This window comes from Cydia splendana, chromosome 19 (assembly GCF_910591565.1).
Source record: "Cydia splendana chromosome 19, ilCydSple1.2, whole genome shotgun sequence".
Lineage (NCBI taxonomy): Eukaryota > Metazoa > Arthropoda > Insecta > Lepidoptera > Tortricidae > Cydia > Cydia splendana.
In genome coordinates, this window is record NC_085978.1 from 4,941,192 (window position 1) to 4,966,373 (window position 25,182).

At 38.0% G+C, this 25,182-nt stretch overlaps 1 protein-coding gene across 3 annotated transcripts in view; it reads left to right on the forward strand.

Annotated features, from left to right (window-relative positions):
• Positions 1-25,182, forward strand: part of LOC134800160 (unconventional myosin-XVIIIa) — a 139,733-nt gene that overhangs the window by 84,359 nt on the left and 30,192 nt on the right. For all 3 annotated transcript variants that reach the window (XM_063772635.1, XM_063772634.1, XM_063772632.1), the window contains one exon: positions 21,749-21,838. In XM_063772635.1, coding sequence (XP_063628705.1) covers positions 21,749-21,838 — 90 coding nt within the window. The remainder of the gene's footprint in view (positions 1-21,748; positions 21,839-25,182) is intronic.

The window sequence follows — 25,182 nt, forward strand, 5'->3', positions numbered from 1 at the left end:
ACAAGAGGGCAAAGTTTATCGCCACCGGTTGATGCATTTGCAGCACCAATGGTAGAAAATGCAAGCTCATCATCAACTGCATAATCGACGTTTGATATGACTATTGAATCCGAGCTTTTTGATCATGAATCATGATAAAACAAAATTTTAGAAGGTCGCAGAATAGTGGATTTAAAATATTTATTTTCTGTGATCTCAAATATCAGGCACGATCATACAAATTGTACATTTGCTGATCTTGCCTTTGTCATTGAAAGACGTAAGGGTTTACACAGAGAATATATATTTAAGTGTAATATGTGCAAAAAAAAGGAAACGATACACTCTGAAGACCCAAAAAGAAAATGTTAGTAAATACTGCTCCTCCCCATGGTTACTTGGTTCCTTATTCAACCTACCTGAAATTAAACGAGTAGGTTAGTAAATTATATCATTTTACATTATAAAGTTAAATGTTTAGGTATCTCAATCACTTACTCACTGGTGGACATGGACGCAAAATTTTTGCCCATCTACTTATACTATCTTATAAAAAATGAAATTTTGAAAGTTAGCACGCTTAAAGTTCGTTTTTTTTGCATTAAGGTAACAGATTTTGACATGTCTTATTAAAAATTACCATTGAAAAATAAGTCATAGCAAATATGTTAGAATTATAAATCATATTAATCATATTAATGAGCAAGAGCACCCTAAACCGGCGAGCGTGTATGAGGAATGTTATGAATGTGAAGGAAGCGAAAGTGGTATATCAGGATCGTAGCAAGTGGAAATCCGTGGTCTCTGCCTACCCCTCCGGGAAATAGGCGTGATTGTATGTATGTATGTATGTATTAATCATATACTTTTTTATATTCTTTTGCTTTCATAAGTAATATAAACTAATTTTTGAAAGCGTTTTTCAATAATTATTAATAAAAAGACACGTCATGATTGTTTACCTTCTTTCTAATGCTAAAAAATAACGAACTATAATAACCGGGCCTTATTTGGTACAGAACCTTGATTTGATAGGTACATCGGATATTCTGGGCCCCTGAGTTTGTTACGTAAAGGACAAAATGGTGACATGTGGTTAGAGCTGATACTGTTAAACTAGTGGTTCTGTGCGCTAAGTATAAAAAATAAGCTTCAACGAACTCATTAAGCCTAGAAAAAACCCTACACCCTACTGCCACTTAAGTCAGTCTTGAGTCTTTGAATCAATTTCCGTAGTAGTACTACTACTACTAAGGTACTAGGAGGTAATAAGGCCTGTAGTAGGTATAATAAGGCCTACCTGAAAAATAATGTTCTTACAACAGTGTAACCGTGTTAGTTATTTGAGTAACATATATGTAAAGTGATACAATTAAAAGCTAACAGCAAACCAGTACATAAATTATATCTTATGTACTTCTTATGAATTACACTCTTATAAAGGTTTCGGCTAATTACGCTTAATTACTTGAATAAAGGTAGATGAATTGCGTGCGGTCCAATAGGTAACCACAACTCACGGAGTCCAAAACAATAAGCTGATCAGCAAAGTCAAGTAAACAAAGCCAAGTCACAGTAGTAGAAAGATTATCGAGTTCCGTAAACGTAAGCCGGGTCAAAAAATTCAATCGCAACACAGTAAGTAATAAGTAAACGCCTCGTGGCAGTAACGCACGAAAAATAACATTGCAAATTGTCGGCAATGAGGCGCGCGCGGGTGCAAGCGTACGCATCTGTGTGCGTGCATTACACACACAAATACAGTCTCTCACGCCCCGTCAGAGCGACGGGTATATTCAGCTTGAAATCTCAAAATTGACTTTTAGCTCAGCTCCCGTTTCGTCTTAAGTATCAATTTGTCAAGCTCCAAATAGGCCTAGCCTAGTGCGGGGACCTCTGGAAATTCTTTATTATTTAGCCCATGCTATGCACCCACCCGATGTCACATAAATTTCTGTATTGTACTAGGTATCTGTTTTGTGTGCAATAAACTTATTTTTATCTTCATTATCTTATATTACAAATCTAAATACTTTTTAGGGCATGCATTAAGAGGTTAGTAGAAGACAGCTAGTTAATCTATACAGAGTTTCCATTTTCCCCCCCGGATGGTGACTTTATGGAAAATATTTGTACACAGTTTATACATCAAACTGCTTAAACCACGGCTATGACCCTTCGATTCGTAAAAATACATATATTGTCTACAAATTGCGTAAAAATATTTTCTATAATGTTAATATACAAAAATAAATGGGGACTAAAGGGGCCCACTGATTAACAGTTCGCCGGACGATATCAGCCTGTTAGTTAAACGCAAAATTTGACAGCTCCTAACAACTGAGAGGCTGATATCGTCCGGCGAACTGGTAATCTGTGGGCCCCTTTACTGCGTTTGTGTGGAGAAGCGGTCAGGAGCCATCCCCTTTCCTCTTTAGGAGGCACTGTCCGGGTTGGGGACAAGAAATAATCTAAAATGCATGATATTAAACTTTCTCGCTCCCGAGACGTAAGCACATATAAAAGTTGGCTTGAAAAAGTCAGATCAGGCAGACATAGCCATGTCCCTGAAATTAAATCGTGCACAGGTACCGTGTTTTTTTTGTTTTACCGACATTCCTGCCTCGAAAGAAACAACATTTCCCAAGTGCAACAAAGTGAACAGTCGCCATCAGATATAATATCGGAGCGGCCAAGGCTCTTACAAATATCTGAACACGCCTCTATTATTAAAGCGCTAGAGTGCGTATTCAGACATTTTTGAGCACCTCGGCCGCTCCGATATATCTGGTGGTGACCGTACACCAACCATCATTTACTTTTTCTCGATTCCCGTGGTGTCTGGACCATTGGTCACGCCTTCTGCGTTCAGATTCGTTCCAAGCCCATCTCGCGTTAGCTACGTCTCGTCTTCCGGGTGGCCACCATAGGATACGCTGTGATATTAGTTTCAAATTACTCTTTAATTCATGGCTTAATTTTTATTTGCTTTCAACTCCGGACGCATTTCATTTTATTTTTCAATTAAGGACTCTTTGATGTTGGGTTTGGCACTTTTTCTTATGTTCTTACAATAAATATTCAGCATTTTGTATTATTTTTATATCCTGTAGATGAAATGATAAATTATTTAGTAGTAAAAGGCAGAGTTATTTACTTCTGTATTTTGGCACCTGTGACCTCACCTCATATCCAAACACTGCTATATTACCATTAAATTAGACGACCAGCGAGTATTTGCTTTCCCTCTTTACATTAGGTACACCTGGATGACGAAACGCTTTGTGTTTGTGTCTCTCTATCACTTAGTGCGACAGTGACAGTTGCGTTTCGTTCGCTACAGAGCGTAAAGGATTTGCATGTTGGCTACGTACTCTGACTTAGATTTTTAATAAATATGTACTGCCCACATCAATTATTAATAGTTGAAAAATGTTTTATGCTATCTAAATATAGCATCCAAATAAAGATGTTGATAACTTTATTGCACAATTATGCAAATTAGGAACCACCGGAAATACCTCAACCTCATAACATAGCAGTAAACAAGTAATAAATTACGAGAAAGTGTCTCCTGGCAATGTGTCGTAAATGTGATTTTTGCAGAAGCCTCAATTTGACATGACTGGCGTGTAATAAATCAATATATAATCATGACTGTAATTACGTGATTTAATTATCGTAAACTTGCAATTAATTTGAAATCGTGATGTGTTAACACCTTAATCGAGTGCTTAAAAACATCACCGTGTATATTTTCAATCAGACGGGTATTATACATTCACGCTATTCATTGGTATAAAGTTTACAATTAAAGTATAAATGAACAAAATATTATTTATTTCCATTTAGGCCTATTATTTTTTACTTAACTAAGATGAATCGCAAGCTATGAAATCAGTAGAGCCGATTTTTAGGCTGAAATAAAAAAATATATCTACAGACCAACGTACAGAATACACACGTTCATTTGCAAGGAAAAATAATTATTTGTTTTACAAGGGGGCAAAGTTGTTGTTTAACCGCTCGTGCTAATATTGGTTCGAAAAATGGAATCTTGAGCGTTGCGAGGGTTTCAAAGCACGAGGGTTAAACAAAATTTGCCCCCGAGTGAAACACAAAAATTTTCACCACACCAACCCGAAGCAAATATTAAATGTAAAATATCAAACAAAATGAAACCAAATCAAATTCAAATGAATGTTATTAAATATTTATCATCCAAAATCATCATTTAAAAGTCAATTCTACCAGCAAACATAAAAATACAACTCAAAATTTGCATTTGATTACTTTGCCTCACATGTGAATAAAATGCAACTTTGCTAACAGGTTTTAAAGTGCAAAGTAAGCCTTTCCGAGCTGGTGTGGTGAAAACATAATTGATCGATCGAATCCAAGTAAATGTATATTGTATCAGTAAATAAACTTCAAACAAGATACGCAGCAATTTACTGTTTTTCTATAATGTTCCCACTTCCATATTTAGATTACTAATTGGTGACTGTGTCGTTCCATTAAATTTATGGTTATTAGTTATTACAACAGCATACCAAAATTCAAGTTACCATTACTAGTTGAGCAATGCTATAATTTACCGAGAGTGGTCTGGGAAACTAATAGCGAATATAATAAAGATAAGCTCATGGTATTCAAATATCGAATTGAAATTAAAACGCCGAATATTTGGAAATTAGTCTCGATAGGCAAGTCTACCTAGTTGTTATTAGGCTCATTATTATTTGATATCCTATAGATTACTTATAGAAAGTTAGAATTAGAAATTCCTTGTCTATAGTGGTTAAAATATTATTTGTCCAATGAATTTAAATTAATCAGTAACAGCATTATCTATCTTCTTATCTTTAGTTAATTTAGTTATCCATACTATCTTCATCTAATGCATGCGTTAGATAATTTTACATTAATGATTCATAAGATAACTTTACCTCTACACCGACATTGATAACCTACAGCATAGTTCGTTTGAGACGTCACTTCACTTATGTAGTTCTCACCGATTCATGCTTAAAAGTGGGGTGGTCTCACATTAAAGCTATAAAAAACCTCACACATGTGAATGAAAGTGATTTGAAACAAAAAGGACACCTCCTGCGTCGAATGATCTATAACCCTCCGCCCTGTAATCAACTTTTTGTACGCATGCGTGACGCAACTAAAGCACTTAACCATTACCATATTGAGATATTTACAAATTTTGTTTATCTTCTTGTGGGCGTTTATTTTTCATTCATAGATGCATCTCATTCTTAAGCACATTTTCCTATCGGGTTTATTGTAGCGACTACAAGACCAATTGAGCCATTAAAACCGTCCTTTTACAAAAGCCGCATATCGAGCCCCAGATTATCGTATCTCACGAGCCATCTTTTTTTTTTTGTCGATGATCGTCGGTGATTTCCGCATGATTGCGCGCGCGCCGCGCCTCCTATGCGGACCAATTATGGTCTACCACAGTCTATGTTGCTAGTGCAAGAACAAACCAATGTAATGTGGCCTCGAGATTCGTAAAAACTGCCTGAAACTAGAAAGCCTCTCTATAATGGTTTGCCTAAGCTTCCGATTCGCTAGTGCTTTGTAGTCAGAATGACGCCGCCGCACCCCGAGTGCGGCCATTGAACAAGTTGTAGTTGCTAGTGGAGCAACTTACTCGTAGGCACTTCCTCTAATCTAAACGTGGTTGATTGCTTGGGTGGTCGATGTGTCGCTTATAAACATCTCTAGCTCGTTCCGATTAAGATAGTAAGTATTCCATTCATAGGCTATTAAGATTAGCTTAGCCATTAGCTGCATTTTGCATAGGCAATACGAGTGTACTATCATTAAACGGTATTTTCTAGAAGTTAAAGTGTCTGTGACGTGTGTATTCGTGCAGGCGGAGCTATAAAATTCAATCAATACACCATACCACTGCATAATACATACATTGTTGGATTCGCTTCGCTAATAGTGTAGTACGTGTAAAAATGTTAATTCAGCGATTAACTTGGTTTATCCGGACAATGCTCTTGGATCCATACGGGGCGTATTCGACTCGTCAGAATTATAGGCCATGACATGACCACTATTTATCAACTTAAGCGTATAAAGAAATTTAAGCCAATAATCACGATTTTGTAACTTTGCAATTACTGAAATATTTTCAAATATCACGTTATTAATAAGTCCCGTAAGGTCCTTGAGTGGTCGACGAGAAAAACTAACCACATGATTGGTAATTATATTTTCATAATAACAATGTGATCACTGATCAATTATACTGTACCGTATCTGCAGACTATTCTCCCAGCGATGGCAACTAGATTAAGCCCGCGCTCCGCAGGCCATGTTCAATCAATTTAATCTTGATCACTCCCGGTATTGGACACTTCCTTTAACGAACCGGCCCTGTTGTGAAATTATGGCCCGGGTTTTATGGCCCGGCTAACTGCTACATTTGCAGGCGCCGATTAGATTTGCGAAATTGGCAGTTCTGCCTTCCTGCTCGCGGCGGTATCATGTTGATGGATTAAACGGTTACTTCATATTTTATGGTTGTGTTGGCGCGATTACATTTTATAGCGATAGGGGCACGTGAAAGTTCTAGGTTTTGACATGTCTCTGTAATTTGCACTGTGTAACTGCTTTCTAATATGTATTAACGGTGGAAATATAGAAGCGTTATCTATACCTATTAGTCTTAGATAAAGACAAATTGTCAAAGAAAGTACATTTTTGTCTCCTGTGCCAGGAGTGGCTCACTCCGCGATTTCGTCGCTTTGCTACAGGTAGCTAAAAGTACATCCGTTCCACACCAATTTTGGTGGCTAGCCATAAGCCGCGCGTGGCGCTGTCGCCACCTAGCGGCCATATCTGTCCTGATCGTAACAGACGTTTTGTTAGAGAGTGAGTCTTCTGTACCTAGTACCATTATTTATTCTGTGCCTGTGCTATAAATACTGGGTACATTTTTGAAATTCAAAATGTTTGTTGTCATTTTCTTATTTAATTTACCATTTACTTTGATCGTAAGCCTTATTCTTGCGGTGCTTTTAAGCGGTATTCTTGCTTGCGGTGGCTTGGGCATGTGCAGCGTATGGATAGCACTCGTTTGCCTAGGAAGATTCTGTTGAGCAAGATAGCATTTCAAAAGCGCCGCATTGGACGTCCCTTGCTGCGTTTTAAGGACTGCGCGAAACGCGACATGGTCGCTTTTGATATCGATAGGGACACTTGAGAGGAGCTCGCGTCAGATCTGGATGGAGGGGTACCATCGCGAAAGGTCGTGAAATCCACGACAACGCATGGTTCCAAGACCTTGCCCGAAAACGCGCAAAGAGGCACAATCCACCTGATGATGCCGACATCTCGCTGCTTCAGCTGCCATAAATGCGGTCGCAAATGCCGGTCTCGCATTGGCTTATACAGTCACGAGCGACGTTGTTCCTCGCTTACAGACGCTGCATAAATCATCTGTCAAGATGTTAAAGGCCTGAATGAAGCCTTATTCTTAGTACTAACTTTCAAATTCTCACTGTTAAACACACACACACTATCAAACAGCCCATCTTGTTTCGGAGAACTTCACGTGGGCAATATAATTTGAATGAGAATGCAATACAAATTTTCCGGTCATTTTAATCGGGATCGAGTCGAGTAACTGTACATGCAGCAAAAACAGCAGCGGATGCTATAATGCCTACTATATGCTAGTGGTGGGTGTATAGCGGATCACATAGTTCCCACGAACGACCCAGTCCTGGCCATTTATTCCAATTTTTTACCAAGCACGGACTAACCAGAGACTGTGACCTTATGCATAACGACTACTCTTCTCGATCGTCTCTTCTCGGTCGAAGTGTGCGTTTATACTGGTAGCTTTTGGAACATTAATTTGCCAGTCTTATAAAGTTTTTGTGTAGTTCTTCTTATATACATAATACCTTTAACAGTATCTTGGAGTTTCGCGATCCGTAACTGATCCAGCCGGCGTATGATGGATACCTTTATCCATCTTTATCCACGTGATAAAATAACTGTCACTTTTTAACATGGTGGGATAGAAAGTGACGGACACCGTTTTATCACGATATCACGTAGACAAAAACGACCAGCATATCCGTACAGGATTCATATTTTATTATTTATTTAGTAGGTATTAAAGTGGGTTGAGGGTAAACACTTTTAAATCTTACTGCCTAATTATAATTATTGGTACTAACTAATTTGAATTGAATCTAATATGACTTGCATGACCTCTTATCCTCATATGTATTTATCTTATCGCTTTTCCAGCTGCATCCCAAATGATAATATCATATATGTATTAAGTTGGTCTAACTAAATGTTGGTTGGCCTACTTAAATCCAAGAATTTTACACGTTGCTATGTTCTGATCTGGTATTCTCTTTTAATCTTACAACCAACCAAAAGTCCATTAAAAAAATTAAGTAAACTCGATGAAAGGTTTTCACTCGATTTCAACAAATTCTTGTGGATTGCCTGTTATTTTTATTTAAGTATAGCCATAGACATAGGGAAAAGAAAAAGTATTCGAGCTCCAGTGCACATACTGCCAATTAAAAAGGGTATACTCGTAACTACAGAAAAACCGTAATCACTGTTTTCTTCAACGGATGGTAGCAGTAGGTGCCATGATGGCAAATAAGGTTAGTTATGATGGTAATTTATTCGACGGGTAAATAGAGCATGTCGTGTGATTGTGGTGGGTTCGATTCCATGATTGTAGCACATTGTACTGGATTACCATCATTTGATGACGGCCTCCTAGCCTCGTCGGTAGTGACCCTGCCTACGAAGCAGGAGGTCCCGGGTTCGAATTCTGTTAAGTAGTATGTTTAATGTTTATCACAAATATTTGTTCGTATTTTTCACTACTCCATGGTAATAGTTAGGTGTCATTTGCATATAATTTGTAACCTAAAAACGTCAAAACTCGCCAATTTGTATTAAAATTACACCTATCAGCGTACCCATCGAGTTTCAAAAATACTATTAAGGCGAATTTATGATAGGTACATATGTATTTTTTCTCAAACATGCAATGAAATATTGATGTTATGTTCCTTATAAATGGCTGCGAAGTATGACGTTTCAGGTGCGGCTAGGACAAAAGGTCGTTAATGGAATTTCATACACATCTTGCAGGCCTACGCCGGCAAAGTCCTCTTTTTTAATTTTCATTTCACAGATATTTGTGACACAGCATCGTGGCATTCATCCATTAAAAAAAAAATAGAGGCAGTATTTGCTTTATGGTTCGTAATGACACTCTGCCACTACGCCTATAAAAAAAAAAAACAAAAAACAATGTTTGCTATAATTTGCAGTTTTATTTGTATAAAATCAACATGAACTTAATAAATAATACATTCTATAATTTTAAATTATAAATTTAACTACACAAATAATTAACATTTAAAATATTTCATCTAAACGTTAGCGGTAAAAAGGTCTACTCAAACACGCGTAGTTATATTTTTTAAATTGTTATGGAGGTAAAGTTGAAAAATATTCATTCTGTTTTATTGGATTTATGGTGCGTTGTTGATTTTTTGACTTTAATATGAGTTCCGACGAAATAATGAAATTAATATTAATTGTAATCGTAGGTGTTGGAATTGGCAGCGTAAGCAGAATTGATTTTAATAACTTGCTGCCTCTGCCGCCAAGTCAAAGACGAAGTATGTATATGGTTGCTTATGGCAATTTTATTATTTGAGAAACTAAGAAAAATGGCTTACAGTTTATTAGAAACAGTTTTGTGGCATATTTTAAATGAATGTAACTACAAATTCGTCAACACTGTGGAAATTATACTTATTTACTCCATGCATAAAGCAACGATGTATGTGAAACATGATATCAACATGAAAGACTATGTAAACTTACGTGACGGAAACGACATGGAGTCAGACGGATACAAGGCGAAAAAAAATCAAAGATACATGATAATATACGGGTAGTAAAAATACACGACTCGTGTAAAACATACGCGTGATAATGATTTTGGGTGTAGTTTACTTTTAGTTTTTTCTATAAATAAAACTTGGGTTTCGTGGATTTTTTATTTTATTTATTTCATTGCATGTTTGAGAAAAGCACTATACATACCTCGGCGGGAAATGGGGTTGCCCGCGCTCAGACCTATCCTTGCCAACCCTCATTTTAAATGAATTGCAACATTGATAACGGAGTTTGCTCATTAAATGTTAGGTATGTAGTGTGGCCTAAATAACAAGAACCATTAGTTTACACCTACCCTCATAAAACAAATATTTCTACTGATAAAATGAACGCATATTTAAAGAAATAATCATTGTGAGATTATTTCTTTGCGTAGTCGCTGCATAATACAAATGTGGTTTAGTTGCGTACGTCACCCTAATGTGCTGTGACTAAATAAATACCACAAAATCTAGATAAAAATACGTTTGGTGAATGGGTTGTTTTACACATACGTACACTGTATTATTGTTCTATGATTCTTGTTGTAATCAGTAAGCAAATTATGAAGACATTAAAAACAATAGTACATTGTAGGAGAGGACGGAAAAACGCTAAAAGACGGACTAGTCGTTTGAGGGCCGACACGTTAGTGGAGGCCCTCAAATAATACGAGTCCATCTTTAGCGTTTCCGACCGAGGCATTCATAGTGCTTTTCACGACTACTGCGAGGAAATAAGAAAACATTTTCATAACTATAAGTACTAGCCCGCGATTTCTCTGGTAGCAAATTACTAGCCACTGCCTGTGCTGTCTCTTGAATTTCGGTAGGCGTCAGCGTAAGAATATCATTTTCTTCATTAGAAGAACTCATTTTTATAGCGAGCGTAGATACTTACGTGTTTCTTGTATTTTTTAGTCAAACATAATTTACACTATCCAATTCAGTAAGTATTTTCTGATCCCGCCTTTTTTACTTTTTTTATCACTTTTAAGAGGCGTTTTTCTGTTATTTGCTTCAAACCGACTCTAAACTTAGAAGGGTTTTTGTTAAAAAAAAAAACACAAACAGCTACAAAAGTAAAAAAACGCGTTAAGCGTGAACTGAATGGATAATTGTTAAAAAAAAATTAACTGAATGGTTTTGACATTTCCTTTTTTTTAAACAAGAAATTGGACCTATAAATAACCTAATTTTATTTTTGAAGGAAAAAGTTGCGCCAAAAAAGACATTTTATTGATTTTTATGTTTTAGATGATACTCATTGCTGTAGCGAACCGTCACCAACGACAGATGATGATAACAATGAAACATTGTAGTAGTGGTGGTTCAGGTGCTACAGCTATTGCCTACTTTCCAGCTTGGTTTTAGACCATCTTTTGCCACATTTCCGAACAGTGGCGTGAAAACAATATGCTCTTAGAGAAAACTCGTAATGTTACAAATTATGATCAACGATCGGCTAATTTTAACCGCGTAAAAAACCGGCGAGTTCCTAGTAATTAGAGCCGTATTCTGATTGTAATAACTGGTTAAGAATTAGATCTACATTTGTTATGGCTATAACTAATCTGTCTGTGAATTCTGTGATCCGTGAATTTACAGTAATGCCAGCAAAATACTCATTTAGGGATTTTTCAAACGCAAACCTGTTCGGACACTGTCTTATTTTGACAGGGAGACTATACCAATGGCGAGCTGTCTGAATAGAAAAGGAATAGGACATGTACCTAGCCAGCACGATGGGATGGTATAGACAGAGAAAAATTGCCAGAAGAGCGAAGTTGACGAACACGAGAGACACCTAGTAGTGGAAGAGGGATTTTAGATATTCGGGAGACTGAGGATCATATCAAATTTAAAACCTGTTATTAGGTTATATTGGGCCACCTCGAAAGAATGGGTGAAGATTGTGCTGTAAAGAGAGCATACCGACTGGACGCCGTCCTGTAGGTCGTCCTACATAAGTATCGGTGGGCGGATCGAGTGGAGGTAGATCTCCGGGAGCTCGGCGTCAGTGAAAACTGGCGTGAATCCGCGCAGGACCGAGTAAAATGGCGTGTTCTTCTGTTGGAGGCCAAGACTCATTTTGCCAAACTAGTAAGTAAGTAAGTAAGTATTAGGTTATTTTGGGATTCACGGGCCTACAAATCCCGGTCTTTTGATAGGCTTGCGTGGGGATATCCAACACGTAGAGGCCACTTGGAGAGCTTTAATGTCATGTAGAACGCCTGCTGGAACCCGTTCACAGGCGCAACAATAAACACCCATGAACCGGTCGCAGCAGGCATTGGGACTATTGTAGAAAAAGTGAATAGTATACCGGTCTATGGATTGAAGTTTGGATGGACAATGAGACTGGGCTATTGTAGAGAAGTCCGGACACCTGCCATAACAATGCTAAAACACGTTATCGAGGCAGGTGGTGACTTGCCGCTGACTAGATGGGCCCCTGCAACTGCCATCGCGAAGACGACCAGGAGCAACATCGGTGTGAGCGGCTCAGGGGTGTCGAGAGGTGTGCGCCGCTTTCTACCCAGTGGCTGTTACCAGCCACTGTGCCAACTCGCGTCTTATGCATCTTTCACTTCCACCCCTGGAGCATATAGCTCTAACGACTCCTCTCTGGACGGCCAATTAAGGCAAGCCAGAGCTGAGAGTCCTGCGGGTCCCCTTGGGGTCCACTCCGACCGACGAAGACACGCCGGAGACGGAGACCCTGACCGACTCTCGGGAGCACTCCGGTCCGTGGGGTCGTTACTCCCCAACAGCTCGCCACAAGCTGCCCTGCGGGCTATTAGGTTATTATTATTACAATCAGAATACGCCTAGAAGTTGCATGCAGCATCGTAACATGGTCTGCGGTGAGCCGCTGGTTATGCGATAGCCGATAAGCCGATCTTCCGGCACACCTGCCAGGGCTATCTCTTTCCATGGCTTTTGTGGCCAATTTCATTGCTTGTTTCACAGTTTGTTGGCAATTACGTTGCAATACTTACTCAGGCGTCTGTTTTCAATTCAAATTCAATAGTCAGTTTTGTATGTATCGATCTATTATTTGCTGAATAATCGCTAAATAATTACAGCGTCTGATAATCCGATAGGAAATTTTATATAAGTAATAGGCATTGATTGTATATCACCTATGCCGATATATTTTTTACTAATGGCTTTTCTATTTTAAACAACAATATTAAAATAACACTGGTGCTGTTTCAGAAAAATAAACGGCATTTTCAGTTATTTCCTTACTGATAAAAAACGTTTCACATAATATGATAAATTTATCCAGAGAAAAGAAAATACGCATGTTTTCATTTACCGTTACTTCTGAAGAATGGTACTCGGTTAGCCCTGAGAACTATAGATACATTATGTATCGAGTGTTGTGATTTAAAAGGCAAATACAGAGATGTTGCACTTATTAATCATTTATGTATTGTTTGCTAGATGTGATTGTTTTCTATTCACTCACTTGCTGGTTTGTGAAACGTGATGCTGTAATTTTAGATTTGTATATGAAGTTTATTATTTCTAAGTTTACATCCACATAATATTTATACATACAATACCTCTGCAGGCTCCCTTTTTCTCAAAAACTTTACCAAGATAATGATACTCATAATTATCATAACTATTAATTAGTATAGCGTTAAAACCCAATGTTTTGCCTTTAGAATTTGCCCCTTTTTTTAGAAATGTTACGACTGTTCCCTCCATACCTTAGATAGCATCAGTACATTTATTTAAGATCTTCAACACCAAAATGTTAATCATAAAGCCCCATTCAGACGGTTCAAGAACTTGCATTCCATATTCAATACATTGCAACTATACAGAGTACAATTAATTCAGTCGATCGACCAAATATCGCAATGTAACGAAAACCGCATGTAAAGGCCCTCCTTTGACGCGGTAAAGTTTCTTAGGCTCCTGTTTTCTACAGTCCCTGACGAATTTAATTACTTAATTTTCTACCAGTTGTCAGCCCTATGGGTTCAATCTTGAGATTAAAGACCACTCTCTTTGCTATACTAGTTTTTAGCCCCGCGGCGAACCGGGGGTCCCTTTACCAAGATATTATCGATTTCAGATTAAAGTCAAATTGTATATTTTGCTTCGTTTAATAACAACACTTTAGTAGTTTACACAGCACAGCCATTGTTAGCCTAGCTTAATCATAATATCATAAATTTTTATTTCAAACAATATGGTAGGTTTGTACCTACCATATTATTACTGAATATTAGCCTATTCTGTCAACACTGACCTAGTAATCTTAAAAAAAACATTACACAGTTATCACGTCGTCGTCGTAAATTTAAGAGTTAGACTCGTGTCGGTGTAGCTCTCTCCATTTGACTCTATCCAGGGCCGCCTCCTTGATTTCCTCCAGTTATCACACGTACCTATTATGTATGTGACCACTAGGTACTACTGTGTATGTGGTTGTGAAAAGGTGCGTACTAACCGGAAAGTGACAACTTTTGCTGTTATTTTATTGTTGTAGTTGAAGTGGCAAAATGACAGTTTACCCAAATCAGTCAACATTCATCATATCAAAATTAAAATATGGATGGCACGTATTTAATTAGGTTTGTCGAGGTACCTAGGTATTTTACTATTTTTACTTTACACGTCAATTGTAGGTTTTCAAACCCAAAGACTATTCGTGACCTATTAGCAGGCATTCCTATCGCGAGAGCCGATACTCACATAGTCGTAAGAGATTACCGGCTCTGACTGCATACGTTGTAACGCATTCTTCCACGCATTCTGCCGTTGCGAAACGTTGCGGACGTTCAAAACATGACGTGGGCACATCAATTAGATCAAAAATTACGCCGTGCATTCTTTTTTGGAGCTCCGTACAAAACTTTGTTCACTTTATCTTATGATTACTTCGGTTTTGGAAGTCGGTTAAATGTTTTTTTTTTATATAGGAGGCAAACGAGCAGACCAATCGCCTGATGCTAAGCGTCGCCCATGGACACCTGCAACACCGGGGGCCCGTTTCTCAAAAGCTTGTAACTTGTAATACAAGCGGATGTCACTTTTTGACAGCTTTTGTTAGAAAGGGACTTCCACTTGTATTACACGTTACAAGCTTTTGAGAAACGGGCCCCAGATGCAAGTGCGTTGCATACGCTCGTACAGATGTAGTGTTTATTTATTTTCCATCGTATTTTCAAGGAAACTTACGAATGTGTCTTGCTATCTATTTCAGTCAGTCTCGGTTCAAAAAGTACTGATATTGCCTGAACTAGCATGACAAATACGAACGTTTCCGAGAAAATACGATGGAAAACAATTATGCACTAGGGTAGACCGAGGCGATTCGGATCACTGGAGAAATCGGATCAAAATAAGCATTTCTGTAAAATTTGAAAGATCGCGGTAAGTTACAGCCAGTCAATCAGCGTCCCGCGTTCGCTCTGTTCCTAACGCATGTCGCCACAGTTACTGCCATTGGAAAAGACTCACGCGTCGGTCACGGTGACACTTCCCGATGAGTCGCTCGTACAGGTGTATTGTGATTTTACCGCCGATGTAAAAAATGTGCAAATACAGTCCGTCATAAAAGTAAACGCAAAAGGATAAAGAATTGTAATTGTTGTTACTTATTGTTAATGGCGCATAGTATTTCCTGATTTGATTTTGTTTTTATTGTATTTAAAGGTATATTTCCGTTACGCGAAAATAATTCAAACATATGATATGGGGTTATTCGGATCATCTGATTGGGGGCGATTAGGATCACATTATAAAACAAGGTTTTTGGACGTTTTTTTGGCTTATTTTATGCATTGCATGTTTTAGATGGTGCGTACGTATAAAAAGAAGAGGTATCAGGGGGAATGGTCGCGAGAAAATATGACTACAGCTGCTAATAAGGTTTTAACGAAACCGCTGTGCCTACGTAGAGTCTTTTGTTACCAACATCTAATTTTCTCATATAGGGTGAATCGGATATGTGTGATTTTTCATATTTTGGTTTGCAAAAGTTTACAGTTTTTGTTTATTTTCATTTAAGTTATTCGATTTTGTTGCTAAATGGCCATTAGCATGTTTTGCAATTATTGTTAAAATATATAGTAGCATATAGGAGTGATATTATGTTGCGCTTTCTGTAGGTGGCGTGATAAAAAAATTGAACTAGAAAGGAGGAATAAAAATAATGCTCAAATGCAACATTAAAGATACCAATGATAGTTGATCTCAATTATTTGACCTTTGTGATTCTTAATCATATGATTAACATTGTTAACCATTAATAATTAAGATTTTATGACAGAGTTTTTTTGATCCGTTTTACCCCTTAAAATGGGGCGAATCGGATTTTTTAAGAGGTTTTGTATTTTATTTTTCATAAATCATATTTAAGTTTGATTTTATGTCTGAACCTTGGATTCTGTTCATTAATAAATAATTTATCCAACTGAATAGTAATAAAAACAGTATCACCTTAAATATTGTATTTATTGACCGTCAAACAAAAAATGATCCGATTCGCCTCGGTCTACCCTACGTCTGTACGCGTGCGATGGGAATACGCTCTTTTCTTGAAGCATCTTTGGATTTCGTCTTTTGCTTTCCTGGTTTTAAAGTGATATTCAGGTAGCAACTGCAGAGGGCCTACCGCGAACGACGTTCAACGTGTTGCCTCTCTGTGGCACTTGTAAATTCGTACGTAAGTGTGACAAGGAGGCAACACGTCGAACGTGGTTCGCGGTAAGCCCTCAGCTGCGGCATTCTGCTGTCACTGTCAATTTCCTTTCTAAAATGAGTATTTTAAAAGTCATCCGTAATAAATAGAGTCCCATTTATTTGTTTAATTTTATTGCTTTCTTAATATTTGGCCCTACTGTAACATTTGGCAACGCATACTGTACTAAAGACGTTTCATTACTTTTAGGATTAATGATATTGGCTATGTGACAAACGTCGATCACCGACTAATGAAGCCAATGACCCCTTGGCTAGAAAATAGTGGATGAAGCTCTTAACCGGTTATTCCCTGTGATAAAATGTTATTAACGTCTAACTAAGCTAATATTGAAATGAGAATCGTGATTCAAGTTGGACTACTTATTGGAACGAATTGAGGTACCCTGTGCCTGCTTGATTATTATTATATGAAAGTGCCAACCCATCTACTGCAGCATTGATATCGGTCGCCGATGTTACTGTTGGTTCTAGTCATGGCCTGTTCCATACACTCTTCCCTGGACCACATGGCCAAAGAAGGTGGCTGGAAAAGAAGAACTACCTATTTTAATAACTTTCTTCTTCTTCTCGCGTTATCCCGGCATTTTGCCACGGCTCATCGGAGCCTGGGGACCGCTTGATAAATCCCAAGAACGTGTGTTGACAAGTTGACGTAGGCACTAGTTTTACGAAAGCGACTGCTATCTGACCTTCGAACCCAGAGGGAAAACCAGGCCTTATTGGGATTTCCTCACGATGTTTTCCTACACCGAAAAGCAACTGATATTTCGTACAATAAGTTCCGAAAAACTCATTGGTAGCCGGGGTATGTAACTGATTGAAAGTCGCACGCTCTTGCCGCTAGGCCACCAGCGCTTCTTAACTATTTTAATAACTATTGCTTTCAATAGTGTGGACTGTTTTGTCTGTTTTTATGAAAGCGGGTAAAGCGTAATGCTATCATTCCAATTAATGAGCATCGTTACAACAGTTTATAGCGTTGTCAATGTTTAAGTTCGTTCCAGTATTGTCCAGGCAAGTTATTTAAGACGAAAAAATCGCAAGCTTCGCTACATCAGCTGTCGTTTCGTAAAACACAAACAATACAAACATGGATGCCAAAAATGGATAACAAGACCAGTTGACACAGGTGCTTGCTGCTTGATGTTTTTAGACACATCGGAATTTCAACTGTCCTGAAGTATAATTTTGGGCCAGAAACATTGTTTGGTATCAATGGTATCTGACGTGAGTTGTGGTACAATTAAATTAGGAATAAGCTTAAGCAAATATTGGGCGCCCACCGAGGGTTCCGTACTTTTTAGTATTTGTTGTTATAGCGGCAACAGAAATAGATCATCTGTGTAAATTTCAACTGTCTAGCACGTCTATCACGGTTCATGAGATATAGCCTGGTGACAGTCAGACAGACAGAAGGACAGACGGTCAGTGGAGTCTTAGTAATAGGGTCCCATTTTTACCCTTTGGGTACGGAACCCTAAACATCGTTTATAATATGACAGATGATCAACAGGCAGTGTAACCACAAGTATTATGTCACAAAGTATCAACACAATAGATGCCTTACTTTGCTGGTATAGGGGTGTTTACAAACAGCTATTAGTACGCTACCTGATCTCATGTGATATAACGGACCGCAAACCGCTCTAATGCATGTTGAAAAGCAATATAAACTTATTTTGTGTATATTTTATCCCCGAGAGTATATTACGTGCACGTTCCATAGTTTCAGATGTAATTCCAATTATTAACAGCAAAGCACAGGGTATGAGAACACACGATGGAACCAGTATTAGAACTCGACTCTCTAATAACGCATAGTTACTAGGTTACTACGGATCTCAAACTCACGTTATACTCGTCACCTGAGACTTTTGTGCAACAAATTAGTAATACGGCCATAATGCGCACGCGACGTAGACGTAGCGCTCCGCCGGACATCTCGAACGGGTCGATTTCTGCTTTCGAGTCTACAGTGGCTCCGGCGTTTCCAAGGAATCTGATTTAATGCGAGATTCGATAATTGAATTGCAGAACGGTTTAACGCGCAAAGCGTGTGATGCGTGCAGAAATATGTTGTTGTTTTGTCGATGTCGATGTTTCTTTTTTTTATATGTGACAAGGTACGCTTAAGAGCTGTCATAATACATGGATACGTTAATAAGGGGTTTAAGTATACGGTGGAGGTACAGAAACACTTACATAAATTAAAACATACTATTAGACAAATTAGACAATAACGTTAAACTCGCATACTTACGCGAGGTAAATGACAAATAAAGTCGCCAATTTTAAAGTAGTTTTATGACAATTATGACAAGATTATTAACCTCCTGATATTTTCAAAAATGATTGCGTCTGCGGTAGCTTCCAACTTCCTTGTTTGAATCCATATTTCTTAGTCATGACGACAAAGTTGCATCTTTTCCACTGTAACTTCTCATATGCGAGGTAAAGTTCATATGAAGCTAATCGAATTATATCAGCGTGATTGCCATCGCGGGTCGCGGGTCAAGCTCTTGAGCTTGCGTGGGAATTGAAAGTGCTTATTCGCGTTCGTCAAATGTCAGGATGGTTGTGGTTGCAATTAACGCTTGCATTCAGTACAAATGTGGCACTCCACTGCGCATCTAACAATGCCAACGCAACCGAGATTCGTTTCAGGCTCAACCAGTATTTAACCCGTCGAACGTCCACCATACAACAAATAGATGCAAAGCAATTTGATCCATATTGATCTGTAGTAACACATGTCTTATAACTAAGTCGCTACGACCCAAATTGAGTTAGTATAACACATGTGGTAGGTACTAGGGCGCTCCATGGGTTAATTAAATTTACCATTTATTTAGGCTACAAATATAATGACCACCAAAAAATACTTTGGTACCCTAAATAAAAAAATCATGCTTACCAAAAAAAATTACTGAACACCAAAAAAATAAGGCCTAAAATTACAAAAGTACCACCGTTTTAATTACGACTGCACTTCCAATTGTATTCAAATACCAAATATATTAAATGATCACCAAAAATCATTAATGAACACCAGATTAATGCGATATTTTGACCTAAATAAACCACTATGATTACCAAAAATGTATACATATTACCAAATAAAGTAAAATGATGCCAAAATTACTAGCCCCTCCCGCTCAACCCCCCGTTCCGCGCACCGCATACCTACCTAACCTAACCTACTTTTCTGCTAGCATACTGAAATGCTACTAGAAAAGTAGGTTAGGTTAGGTTTGAACTGCTATCAGTTAAGTGGGTTAGGTTAGCACTGCGACCCTTACATAAACGAAATGTTACTAGAAAAGTAGGTTAGGTTAGGTTTGAACTGCGACCTTTACAGAAACGAAATGCTAGTATAAAAGTGGGTTAGGTTAGGTTAGAACTGCGATCCTCACAGAACCGAGCTGCTATCAGATAAGTGGGTTAGGTTAGGTTAGAACTGCGACCCTTACAGAAAAGAAATGCTACTAGAAAAGTGGGTTAGGTTAGGTTTGACCTGCGATTCTTACAGAAAAGAAATGCTACTAGAAAAGTGGGTTAGGTTAAGTTTAAACTGCGACCCATACAGAAACGAAATGCTACCAGAGAAGTGGGTTAGGTTAGGTTTGAACTGCAATCCATACAAAAACGAAATGGTACTAGAAAAGTGGGTTAGGTTAGGTTTGAACTGCGGCCCTTACAGAAAAGAAATGCTATTAGAAAAAGGTGACGAAGTGGATTAATTAATTTAATAGGATATTAAAATATTAAATATTTGAACATTTTTAATTAAAATGTGCTTATAATTTTGGTGGTCATTTACTATTTTTGGGTTTACAGTGATTATTTTGGAGTCATTTGCTTTAATAGGATAGCAAGATTTAAAAATTTGGTTATAATTTTACATTAAAATGGAGTTCTAATTGTCGTGGTCATTTACTATTTTTGGATTTACAATGATTATTTTGGTGTCATTTTATTTAATAGGATAGCAAGATGTAAAAATTTGGTTATCATTTCACATTAAAATGGGGTTTGAAATTTGGTAATCATTTACAATTTTTGGGTTAATAATAATTAGTTTGGTGTCATTTCCTTTAATAGGATAGTAAAATGTAATAAAATTGGTAATCATTTCACATTAAAATGGTGTTATAATTTTGGTGATCATTTATTATTTTAGGGTGGTAAAGTAGATTTTTTTGGTATTAAATTTTACTAAATCTGGTGATCAGTTAAATAGCAGCCATTTATTTATTCGAATCGATAGAGTTGCTATTTTGAGAAGATTTTCTTTGCTTTGGCCTGTACCGGTGTCTGAAATGAAATCCAGCAAGTTTTTGAACCACCGACCCAATACTTGATGCAATTTTATGTCACAGTAAAACAAGCATTGATTCTTCATGAACAATAATGCTTGATGATTAAGACCGAACTTAGCATGAAAATTAAATACCGCAACTATACCTATGGACTGTTAGATTAACTATACACTTATAAAGAATACGCAGTGTCTGGAAGCCGGCCGCGGAACCGCCGAAACTTGACACCCTTCGGCCAAAACTCCTCCTTGGTGAAGGTCGCTAGATGTTCAGTCGGAACGCTCACCGCAAACAAACTCTTGATAGGATATAAACTGAAATAAATGTCATATACTAAGAAAAAGTGACTTAGGCCTCCAGTGCCCCAGGCTGGAATCGAACCAGCGTCCTCTGCTATCGCGGCAGGTGCCTAAGCCACTGGGCCACAGCGGCATAGGTCGAATTTTTCCAAGTATATGCACTTCCTACTGAAGGCTTATGGCGCCCCCTAGCCATCCCTAAGGTAGAACAGTAGGTATAGTAATAAGGTAGGGTAAGGTAGTAATAAGGTAGATCATCTCATGTGATACCGAGTTAGCGAGAGAGATGGCGCTGCCAATCAATCAAAAAAATCATTCAATCAATCAATATTAAATAATTTAATTTGTTCAAATCATTCTAATAGTCTTGATAGGATAGTTATACAAATGATTTTAGTTTTAAGCCAAGTTTAAAACGGAAACATTCCTAACGTGTACGTTTCTTTGTTTACAGGAGGAACTGGAGACCCTGCGAACTAAAGTGGATAAGGTGGAAACCGAACGCACCCATTTCAAGAATGAAAACGAAAGGCTCGAAACAAAGGTCAGTCACTTATGTACTTTCATTTCAGTCGAATATTATTTTATAGAAAATATAACAAATTAAACACAATACATATCCTCCTAAGGCCCACAGTCCTATAGTATTTGTTCAGTTCGATGAAATTTAAGCCATATTCAATTGGAACAGAGTTGCATTACTTTTGTTTCGCAAAATTTTCAAATATATAAAAATCAACTCTATTCCCTGTACTATAGGTTCAAACTTCAGTGGCAAATTTTGGGTTTTTCATTTGTATGGCTGGGCCTTATTACTATTATTATTATGAGCCTATATTGTCCCACTGCTGGGCAAAGGCCTCCCTCTTTTTTCTCCACGTATCCCTATCCCCTGAAGTCTCCCACCAGTCTCTGTCATAGGCGTCAAGCTCATCCCGCCATCTTCGACGAGGTCTGCCGTGACGTCTTACAATCCGTGGGACCCAGCGGGTGGCTGTTTTGGCCCACAGATCATCCGGCATACGGCAGACGTGTCTCGCCCAGTCCCATTTAAGCTTGGCGGCAGTTTCAGCTACGTCAGTGATTCGCGTTTTGGAGCGCAGTATTGTATTTTTAATGCGATCGGTCAATTTCACGCTTAAAATACTACGCTCCATGGCCCGCTGACAAACCTTGAGTTTGGATTTTTAAACTTTTGTCAAAGACCAAGTCTGTGCTCCGTAGGTAAGGATGGGGAGAATGCACATGTCCATGAGTTTTCTTTTTAGCGGTATAGGAAGGTTTCCCTTCATGGGCTGGGCCTTAGGAGGATATAAGAAAAACGTACAAAGAAGAAGGTGCCACGAAATGAACTCATCTCAGCACGTTGCTGGCGACTTTTTATCATATTCTTTATAAAACAAAGAATTAATCTAATTTATTCGTCGATCCATCTTGTTTGCATGAGGGCCTTCCGCTACGTTTTCCGGTAAACAAATCGCACCCCAAGAACCTTTTTGGCTTAAGCTACTGACCGACTAACCGACGATCTACTATACTCTGCATCTTTAGGTATTTAAATAAAAGTAAACAAAATCTACCCTCAAATGGCTCCTTAAGCCAGTTAAGGGTAGATGAAAACATTACACGATCAAATAATGTAGGTTAAAGTCAGGTCGTTCAGTGACTGATCCAGGCGGTTTTGTAATTGGCCGGTTAACCAATAAATGTTATAACTACCCGAAAATTTACAAATTGTTTGTTTACTTTTATTTAAATACCTAAAGATACAGACTATATTTAAGATCTCTGTGGAGATCCGTCGTGGAGATCGGAAGAGGCCCCTCTCAGCAGTGGATCTCTTTCAGCTGATACAGTCAGCAGCAGAAGTTGCTAAGTGGGCGAGGTGTTCAAAATTACCTTGACGCGCTCTTATTCGCTTAACAATAAAGTCGCGTCGAGATCATTTTGAACAACTCGCCCGCTTAGCAACTATTGCTGCTGACTGTACGATTCGGACAAAGAATAACGACGAGCTTTTACACATAAAAAAATAAATAGGTAGAAATACACTTAAAGTTCTTCACTATAAGTAGCATTACACACCTCTGCAAATGAATTCTCCCCAGCACAACATTAATTTAACTTCAGTTCCAGAATTGCGCATCCATTTCAAAGTAAACCTTAATTACGCTCCAACTACGCCTAAACCGAGTCAATCGAGAATCCTGTTTTATTAAAACAGGGTTCTAGTAAAATATGTTCAATTTATCATTATGTTTTTACGTCGCCAAGCTGGTCCTAGCTCGAAACCGGGTGTTTTAATTGCGGCGCCCAGGGCCGCTCACACGCTGCAAAAAGACAAAGGGAAGGTGGACTAACCGGATCCTGGGACGAAGATCATAAACAACAGTGTGCATCCCGATAAATAAATATGCTTTGTGATAGGTACTTTGTGAGCCGTAGGCCTCGTGAACCCCCATGGCTCTACCATTTTGTAAAAATCAAGGACTGAATAGACAAAAAATGTAAGGCGTATCCAGATTAGTCAATTTTTCGCCAATCTGATTCAATTGCCCGATGGAATCAGGAGGTGCGAACGCAAATACCAATTTGGCTCGCCGAATTCAACCGCCGATAATGACCGATATTACCGATAAAATGAGGTGCGGACGCAAGAATACCAATTTGTGAGGCCAGTATTTTCGATCTGGGGGAATTTTTCCATTTTGTGGGCTCTAATATCACCATAAATCTAAAATTGGAGATAACGCCAATTTCATTTCTAATCAAATCGACCGATTTGATCAATCCCGTCTGGATACCACTGTAACTACCGAACTTGCTCACAAAATTTCGGTGCGTAAAGGTGCGTAAGTATTGTTTTGGTGGCGTAGTTTACATAGTTTTATTGACTAGGTAATTTTGGTGTTTTACCTAAAACATCAAAAATAAAATATATAACATTTATTTCAAAACAACTTTATAGAAATACTTAGCACTCCTCTGCTATCATCACCATCAGTAAGTACATATTCATTCAAGTACATTATATGCTAATACATTAGTAGTAACATCAAGGCAAAGTTTGTAAAAAAACCCGCTAGAATTGAATACATAAATCTGTATTTTCTCTCACGGTCGCTCCACCTGTCAGCGGCTCGCGGTCTGCGTAAAAAATGTCATTCATGTTCCATAGAACGGTTCTGTCACAAGGTTTTTGCACCATGACGAATGTTGACGAGGTTCCCTAAGCTGTGTCGACATCAGTGTTTTCATCTTTATCTTGTTTATTAATTTTTAATTGGTCTAGCAATTACCATAGCGACTTTTGCAACTTTATGGTATGCAATTATACGTTGAAAAATATTTTAGTTATGTTGTTTTGGGACTTTAGTATATGGTTCTTTAAAAAAGGAATAATGTTAAAGGGACTGAATGCCGTATGTGACACTTACACCCTTGGAGTTGTAGGTGTCAACAAGCTACGGTAACCGTCTTTCAACGACAATTGTTATTCATTAATAATGTTGTTGCACAAAAAAACAAGCAAGAATAATAACTTCATATTTTTTTCCAACCATAAGACCGCATGGTACCACCATAAGACAGATTTTTCAATTACGTATGCCTAATAGGTACCTACCTACATAATACCTAATCTTCTGAATAATGTCAATAAAAATAATATACCTACATTGATGTAATGATGTACCTACTAAATGTAAGAAACATGATAGAGATCTTAAGACTCGGACCTTTCCATTTTCATTACGCTCGCCGTTCCATCACGTACACAATCGAAAGTGCCATCAAAATCACAATACATAACTCAATGCTCTCAATAGCTTATCACCTAGATTCCGAGATTGGTCTATCACAATGAAACAAAGGGTACTAAGTATCTCA